This window comes from Dromaius novaehollandiae, chromosome 7 (genome assembly GCF_036370855.1).
Source record: "Dromaius novaehollandiae isolate bDroNov1 chromosome 7, bDroNov1.hap1, whole genome shotgun sequence".
Classification (NCBI taxonomy): Eukaryota; Metazoa; Chordata; class Aves; order Casuariiformes; family Dromaiidae; genus Dromaius; species Dromaius novaehollandiae.
In genome coordinates this window covers 25,172,141-25,181,124 of record NC_088104.1, presented here as the reverse complement: position 1 = coordinate 25,181,124, position 8,984 = coordinate 25,172,141, and the positions used below count along the sequence as shown (strand labels likewise).

At 58.6% G+C, this 8,984-nt stretch overlaps 1 protein-coding gene across 1 annotated transcript; it reads right to left on the bottom strand.

Annotated features, from left to right (window-relative positions):
• Positions 1-6,652: 6,652 nt before the first annotated feature.
• Positions 6,653-8,055, bottom strand: SP9 (Sp9 transcription factor). The gene has a single exon (XM_026123595.2). It carries the CDS (start codon positions 8,025-8,027, stop codon positions 6,711-6,713), a length of 1,317 nt encoding a protein of 438 aa, XP_025979380.2. The 5' UTR covers positions 8,028-8,055; the 3' UTR covers positions 6,653-6,710.
• Between the last annotated feature and the right edge of the window lie 929 nt (positions 8,056-8,984).

The window sequence follows — 8,984 nt, the reverse complement described above, 5'->3', positions numbered from 1 at the left end:
CCTTTGCCAGAGTTCTGAGTCAGTACAAATGCACAGGGCAACACTTTCCCGTGTTCTTATTGCAAAGGGAATGTTTCTTTGCCTCTACGGGGTGCAGGTGGAAGTATGTTAGCTACCGGACAGGTGAAAAGGTGTCATCGTATTCAGTATTCTGGCAAGCAGTTTTTTTTGGGCTCCTCACTTACAAGACAGATGGATGCTTTCTTTTATTACCAGTCCACTTCTACTTCTTAAAACCATCATACAGAAATTTTTCAATATCAGATGGAGTTTAATATACGTAGAAATGACCTGGCCTATCTTTTAAGCACATGTGAATGACTTTGAGAAGGTGAGCCATTAAGAGATGTCACCTTTCTCTTTAAAACGCCAGTGCGGTAGGTTGCTTCAGGCATTCTTGCTGGAGTAGCAGGGAGTTAAAGGGCACGCACAACTTGATAGAGCCAGGCCCTGTATTAATGTATATGTGAAAGCTCTGATTTAGAAGGATCAGGAGGAGACTGCTAGAAAGCCCATTAAAATAATCTAAACAAAAACTCTTGTGAAGAATTTATTATTCCTCTGGATGAAAGGACAGAGAGAGTAACGTGATAGGGGAAGTGAGGCATATTCTGGTTGAACATTTTCATGTTAAGTGCAGCTTGAAAGCTACAAGCAATAACAAGTAAATACTGGAGTGTGCATCTTTCTTTTCCAAAGGAGCATCTCGTTTACAGGCCTGTCATGCTTGTTGTGTGTGGCCCAGGTGGAGGGATCTGCCACTGGCAGGACACTGGTGGGCAATGCAGCTGACTTCTACCTGGAGGAAGGACAGCTTGACATCTACAGGTTTTAGGCATTTCTGTGGGGTCTTCATGCTGTTTATTTGTGTCTAGTTAAGAAAATGTGCACTAAGTACATCTGACATTCTTTGCATAGGACTGGTAAGTCGCATGGGTATACGGGGATGGCCGGCCACTGTGAGCAGAAATTAAAACAGAAGGGTAACCTCGTTGTGGGTGAGCCTGCCTCAAAGGCTGCTGTGCAGAGCTCTGAAACCAAACACCTGTGGATGAAACCTTTCCTGCCTTCTGCACAGAAAGACCCCGGCAGCTGTTGGAAGAGGCTTTCGGGGCGCTCAGGCCTCGCCTGGATGGAGGCCGCGGGTGGAGGGTGATCCTCGGGGCCCGGCAGGGCAGCTGTTGCTCGGGGGGCCTCCGCCCATCGCCCGGGGCTCGGCAGCGCTAAGGCGGGGGGCGCCGGGCTGCGCCACGGGAGAGGGGCCGGGGCGCGGTGCCCACCGCCCCCCCGGCTTGGCGCGCGCACGCCCCGGGCGGGGCCCCCCGCGAGGAGCGGCCCCGCAGCCGCCGCCCGCCCCGCGCCGCGGCAGAGCGCGCTGGGCCCTGCAGGAGGTGCTGTCGGTCCGCGGATGGCGGTAAGAGCGTCTCTCTTCGGCTACAGGCCCCGGGGGCCGTTAACCCGCCGCTGCACGGCGGGGCGGCCCGGCGGGCTGCGCTGCCGTGAGGCGGCTCCGCTGGTGTGGCCGAGGGCGGGCCGCCGCCTCTAACGGCCGCTCCTAACGGCCGCTCCTAACGGCCGCCGGGGTCCTGGCGGGCGGCCGCTCCGCCTCAGCGGGGCAGGCCCCGGCGGGCCGGGCCCGAGGTCGCGGCCGGGCCGGGCCCTGGCCGGGGACGTCCCGCGGCGGCGGCGCCCCGACGAGGCGGGCGGGCGCCGGCGGCTCCCCCGGTGAACGGCGGTTTCGGCGTCGCCTCCCCCTCGTGCCGCGGCGGCGGCAGGTCTAAACCCGAGGCGGGAAGGCGGCGGGGGATCCCGGCGGGCAGCCCGGAGGCTCCTTTAGCGGGCGGGCGGGGTCCCCGCGGTGCCCGTCGGCGCTGCCGCCCGGGAGCCGCTCGTGCGGAATTTATGCCGAACAATGAATTATTGCCGTCGTGGAAGTAAACAAACAGGTGACTTTCGGATCAAATCCCTGCTTGGATCGTTACAATAAATATCCCTGAAGGAAGCTCTCTATTTATGTTGTCATTGATTAATTCTCGCTACCTCATTTGATTTCGATTTAGAACGATTTGATTCTAATTTAATTAGCATGTAATTTGGATGTACATAATTACTGTAATTATGACATTCAGGTAAGGCAGCTTTAGGCTGAAAGGCAATTTCAAATTTTCTAGCAACCTACTTTGTACGAGGCAATGGACAGGGACTTCGCGCCCTGCCACCCAAGTAGCAATTAGCACATCTTTGAAAGAGGCAGCGCTGGAGATTTGTGTTAAAACAGCGGTGCGCAGCCCCCCGCATCGCCCCGCGCAGAGGCGCGGCCCGCCCGCGGGAGCGCGCCGCTCCGCGCCTGGCCGCGGTGGGGCCAGGCCCGCCACAGGGCCGCGGCCGCGCCCGGGTGCGGACCGCGCCGCGCAGCGCGCACGGCAGATGCGGGCGCTGGCAGTGGCCGCCCCGGGGCGCCGCCAGCAGCGGTGCGGCAGGACCCAGCTGCCCCCCGAGGGACCGCGCCGACCCGGCGGGCAGCGGACGCCCCGGAGCGCCGGCGGGCAGCGGGGCAGCCCGGCCCCGCACCCAGCGGCGGCGCCGGCTCTGGCTCTCCAGGTGGGTGCGCGCCGCCGCCGCGCCCGCCCCCTCCTCCCTCCCTCCCTGCTGCCCCGTGGTCACCGCAAAACTTCACCCGGCCCGACCAGACCCGCCCGGCCCGGCCCGCCGCCCCCGGCCTCCCCGCCCGCCGCTCGCTGCCGCCCGGCCCGGCCCGCGCCGCCCCCGGCCCCGCCGCAGGCACCGGACACCCCGCCCGGGCCGGGGCAGGGCCGGGCCGGGCCGGGCGGCGGGAGCGCGGCCCTGCGCCGCCCGCGGCTCTAGATGGCGCCAAAGAGCCGCCGTGCGGCGCCGCTCTCGCTGCGCTCGGGAGCGACCGTCAGGCAGGAAAGCAAATCGGAGTTTCCAGCCCCCCCCTCCTTTTTTAATGTGTTAAGAATGTTATTCCTTAAGGAAATTTGTAGCTAAATTATTCTCACTTAAAATAAACACTTAGTGCACCAATTACCCGAATGGGCGGGATTTCTGTTAGATTTCCTTCATCTGCATTTTGGAAGTGTGGGAGAGGATCTTGGCGAACAGATAATGGCTGCAAATAAATTGCGGCTCCCGCAGATAAAGTTTCCATCTGAATTGAAATACGCAATTAAGAAACTGTCCGGGCACGGGATAGGGTGTTTATATATTATCTCATTAGAACAAAAATAGCAATGTTACCTTTTAAGTGTAAAACGAGCCGTTAAGACTGTGAGTCGCCGTGGGGGGCAGGGAACGCGCTTCCTGTGAATTAGACACCCAGAGATCAAATGACATTTACTAAATAATTTGGCCTGACGTTCTGCCTTTTTCGGTCGTTGGTTGTTGGTTTTTTTAACCTTGCTTTAATGGAGTGACACTTAGATCAAGGGGCTCGTGTGAAACTGCTGTCCGCAAGGTGTGGAAACGGGCAGTAACAGCGCGCTGGCGACATGTGAATTACAAATGGGCTCGTCTCATGGACAAGCCCTGCCTGAGCGGGGCCCAAGCTGCAGGGAGAGAGCGGTCCGGGGCCGGGGGAGTCTACACCTCCCCTCGGCCTCCCCGCCCGTTATAACCGGCACGTCTGGAAGGGCATTTCTCTATTTCCCAGTGCTTTTTGCTCTCGGTTTAGCTTCTTCCCGCTGAAGAGATGGTACTTAACTACGAATTCAAAGAGTGAAATCAGATTTATTTTTTCGGTTCTCACACTGTCTGTTCTTTAGTTTTGCTTTGTGTAAAAGTTCCCCAGACCATATAATTATCGCCAACATGTACGAAAGAATAGTGTCATTTATTTTTAAAAAGGTGACATGCTCTCTATTTTCCCGGTTAAACGAACCGGCTCTGCGGCCCAGAGCTGCTCCCTTCTTCATTTCTGGGGAGTCTGTAGATGATGGACGTTTTCTGACCCGAAGGGGCAAAGGCAATGCAAAGAGGTCCTTGATCATTGAGCTGAGAATTGTAACCCTGGCCTGGCAGAAACTGGACCTGGATGGTTTCCTTTGATGTGTTTTATTATAAATTGGAAACAAAGCTGACTTCTGCCCAACACCCAGCGCGAATGCATTCCTGCGAAACCCCGACAACAGCCGCTGAGGAGGGGAGCCGTGTCCCGCAGCCCGGCGAGCGAGCGAGCTCTTGATTTTACCCCCGCCCGACCGTGTCGCCCCGGCCGCTCGCCTCTGCCGCCCCCGCGCCCCGGCTCCGCGGGCGCTGCCCGGCTCCCGGCGCCCCGGCGGGCAGCGAGGCCGCCGCCCTCCCGGCCGGGCCGCAAGTTGGAAACGGGGGGGCAGCGCGGAGCGGGGCCCTTTCCGAGGCGGCTTAGGCCAGAGAAATGCCGGAGCGCCTCACGGGGGGGATGCTCCCGGGAGGGCGTAAAATGGATTTCCTGGGAGGCTCCTCTCCGTTTGTCCCGCAAAACAACCCGCGGGGCTGCTCCGGCCGCACCGAGAGCAAAGGCGGTGCCGGCGCTGCCCGGCGGCTTTTGTGCAGCGCTGGCTCGGAGGAAGTGAAATGCGTTTATTAGTATGCACAGCAGATGTATTTTCTTTAATGCAACGTCTTTATTCCAGTTGGTGGCCGACAGCAGAATCCGTTTTCCGATGTTATTTGCATTCCCTATTTTATGGAGGATTAAAATATTTGTATTCCTCCAATCTGTACCGGGCAGACTAAATTAACTTTTTTCTCCCCCTTTTTTTTAATAACACAATTATCTCATTTAACAATTTGCCTTAAAAAAAAATACTGTGGCTGTTAGGTTGGTGGTCAGGAGACAAAGGGAGTGAAAATAATTTTCATTTCAATAATTGCCTTCTGGTCAATTTAACTGTGCCTTATTTTGAAAGAGCCTGTCTAAATGAGATTCCTGTCCCAAATGTGTTCCCAGGCCTTAGCCCAGCCTTTAATTATTCCTGAGTTTTTTTTCTTCAGAATAAGACGCTGCACTGAGTAATCACAAAGAAGTCAGAGAGCATCCTTGAACCTTTTCAATAGCAGAGCCACTGATATTCAAATAACATGCAAGGACCATTTGACTGCATGGGGACATAAGCATTTCCAATTCACTATTTGCATAGATCAACTGTCTTTGAAAAGGAAAGGAGCAGTTGTCTTCCATAACATTAAAAAGCCTAGTTATCAAATCAAGTGCTTAGTTTGGGGCTTTTAAAACGTTTACATTTTATCTCAGGTTGCCCTTTACCGTTTGACATGCAAATTTGGTGCAGTTAATTTGGACAATTAAAAGGATCTTCAAGGGAGCTTTGTCACCGAGAATATTCGGAGTTTTCCCCGTGGACCAGCTGAGATAAAGTTGGCCAGAACAAATGATGTCTAGGAGATTAATTAGATATTTGATAAGACATGAATCCCTAATAAGGGAATACAAGGCACAGGGGGCTGCTGTGTGCTCTAAGTCAAAATTAATAACATTTAACAAGATTTTCATTTAGGCATGAAATGTCTTTTCCGGAGTATTGACTCTAGCGATTTATTCCCCTGAGATCACCTCCCAACCTAGGCAGCCTTGTGGCGCTAAAGGCTTTTAAAATTAAATAAGTAGTTCCTCAGCACAGTTTAATTCCAGTCTATTTTGGGGTCAGATTGGCAAAACGCGCTTAGGGCTCGGAGTGATTCTCGGGGATTTTAGTGGGGTTCGGACGCGGTGTATTTTTTTTTCTCCTTTAAAAAAGGGACCCCAACCTAAGGTGGTTTGAAAAGAGCGACCGGAGCGCTACAGCTCACCTCGCTCGGGGGCCGACTGCTTCCCCTCCCGGCTATTAACGCACGCCGTATTTTTAATCACATTCACGGTAAGGAGGACGGGGAGGGACGCGAAGGCTCCTGCTAAAAAAACGGACCCATGCGAGGGCTGGGGGAGGAGGTACGAATAAGGACAAAACCGTGAATATATTGTTCAGAGTCCTTTAATAATACCAAAATGAAAATATGTCAAGATTTTTTTTTCCATACAGATAAACGCATTTAATTTCTTTTAGTGACCTTAACTTACGTGTTTTTGAGTGAAATGTTAACTCAACATTTTAAATATCTTTTACATATATACTGACTTCCACAAAGTGCATCAGAAATTTAAAATAAAAAAATAACCAAACCCCCAAAACCTCCCTGAATTTCAGGAATTCACCGATTAAAAAAAAAGAAAAAAAAAAGAAAATCCCCAAGCCCCCCTATCAGATCAACATTTACAAGAAAAATAAGCGAACACAATCTGTTTTTGTACCCTATTTATACAGATGTTTATGAGATACAGAGGAACTGTCTCGGACTTGCAGTTTAATTTCTCACCTTAAGCCTCTCTTAGGATGTTTTCCTTTGAACAGAAAAAGAAGAGGAAAAGCAAACGGAAAAAAGTGTCACTTTGTAACTGCTTCGCCAGGCGGGACCCGCTGGCCCGGGAGTCCCCCGGCGGCGACGGCGGCGGCGGGCCGGGCCGGGCCGCCGGGAGGGCGGGCGGGCGGCTGGCGGCTGCCCGCTGCCGCTCGGGCCCGGGCCCGCGGCCGCGCCGGGCGCTGCGGGCGGCGGGGCCGGCGCATCCCGCCGCTCCGCTCGAGTCCCTGCGGCGGCGGCGGCTCCCTCGGAGGCGGCGGCGGCTCCTGCGGCGGCCCCGGCGCGGGCGGCCGCTGCCCCTAGGAGTCGCCGGGCCCCGCGGTAGGTTCCTTGCCGGGGCCGCGGGCGGCGCCCACGCCGTCGTGCAGGATGAGGTCGGGGGACTCGGACCGCGGCGTCTCGAGGTTGCTGGCGTCCGTGTCGCTGTCGCTGCCCTTTTTGCCCCCGCCGCCCCCGTTGTGCGTTTTGATGTGTTTGCTCAGGTGGTCGCTGCGCATGAAGCGCTTGTTGCACACGGGGCAGGCGAAGCGCTTCTCGCCCGTGTGAGTCCGCAGGTGCCGCTGCAGCTCGTCGGAGCGGGTGAAGCGCTTGCCGCAGAAGAGCCAGTTGCAGACGAAGGGCCGCTCGCCCGTGTGCCAGCGCAGGTGCGCCTTCAGGTGCGACGTCTTGCCGTACACCTTGCCGCAGCCGGGGATGTGGCAGCTGTGCAGCCCCTTGCGCCGCAGGCTGGCCCCCGCCGGCCCCAGCCGCTCGGCCTCCTGGCAGTTGGGGCAGTCGCAGGTGGCGCGGCCCGAGTAGCGGCGGGCCGAGCGGGCCGAGCCGCCCCCGGCGGCGGCGGCGGCGGCGCCCGTGATCATGGCGCTGGCCGCCGCCACCGCCGCGCTGGAGTCCGTGTAGGAGGGCAGCACGGGCTTGAAGCCCTCCTGGGTGAGCAGGTGCTGGCTGGTGGAGAGCAGGTGCGAGGCGGCCGTGGAGCCCAGGCCCGTGGAGCTGAAGGCGGAGTGGGTGAGCGAGCTGAAGTCGGGGTTGTAGGTGCCCAGCTGGGAGTGCAGCGAGGCCTGGGGGGCGCCCGAGTGCAGCGAGCTCTGGAGCCCCCCCGCCGGGTTCTGCACCTCCAGCCAGGAGCCCGGGTTGGTGTGCACGTCCCACCACGAGGAGGCCGCCCCGTTGGCCACCTCGCCCGCCGAGAGCGTGGAGTGGAAGCCCGACTTGTACCAGGACTCGTAGGGGTGCGCCATGCCCACCCGCGGGTAGAGGCTCTCGGCCGCCGAGCTGTGCACTTTGGAGATGAAGGCCGACTGCCCGCCGGGCTCCTGCGGCGACACGCCCGCCGCCGCCGAGTTGGAGAAGAGCCCGCCGTAGTCGCTGCTGAAGGCCGACGAGGTGGGCGAGGTGGAGGCCAGGCAGAAGGCGCTGTTGGCGGTGCCCGTGCCGCTGGCCAGTCCGCTGGAGCCCCTGCTCGTGGCCACCGTGAAGCCCGAGAGGCTGGAGCCCAGGTTGCAGCTGGAGGTGGAGCGTTTCCAGGGGTGAAACCCCCCTTTGGCGAAGGCGCTGGACTCGGGCAGGGTGGTCAGGGGGCTGGTGTTACCGATCTTGTTGCAGGTCGCGGCCAGCATGGCCAGGGGAGTCGTTCCAAACCTCGGCTCTTCCTAGGAGGGAGACAAAGCGAGCCGTGAGCCTCACCGCAGCCGCCTCGCCGGCCACCCGCGGCGGCGACCGCGGCGCGAGAAGCGGCATCGCCAGAAAGTTTCCCGTCACTTTGGGCGAAAACTCCAGCCCTGCCCAACTCGGCGTAACTGGCGTCCTGCCGGTTTCCGGGGACCGGCCTGGCCGGGGTGCGCGCTGAGCTGCTTTGCATCGGAAGCGAGGGGTCCCGTTCCGCAGGGCCCCGCGGGGACAGGCGGCGCGCTCACCCCGGGGAGGAGCCGCGGCCCGGGGGCGGCTGCGGGCGCTTGGGCTGGCGCCCGGCCGCTCTAACAAGCTGCGATCGCTACAGCACCGATCTCGTGGGAACGAAAGGCGATGTCGCCTAGATCCACCGTGTCAGAGCGGCAGGAAAACGAGAGGGCGGGAATGGAAGCGTGGTACGGAGCTTTAGTACCAGCGTGGCTCGCTTTAGGCAAGATCTCTTGGAATTTAGCACTGCGCTTCTCAAGTTCGGAGGGAAAATAGCCTGACTTCTCTCGGGTCGGAAGAGTTTCTGAACTACAGCTCTCGGCGAGCCATCTCGCTGGAAACCTGCGCTGAGAGCCCCCAGAAACGCATCGAAATTACCCTTCGCTTGCGGATCAGCGCGATTTACACCACGAGAAGCTGCAACACGGCGGCAGCAACAGTTTTCCCGAGGGGCGGCGAACCGCGCCGGGGGAGCCGCAACGAAAAGCACGCCGCCCGCGCGGGAACCGCCGCCAACTTACCCCGAGTATCGACGTAGCCATAGCACGTCCCTGGCTGGGCGGCGGGCGGACGTGGGGGCGCGGCGCGGCGGCGGCGGAGGCTGCGGCGGAGCGTGCCCGGCGGCGCCCCGCGCTGCGCCCGCGGCACTAAGGACACTCGCGGCTCCGCGGGGCTAA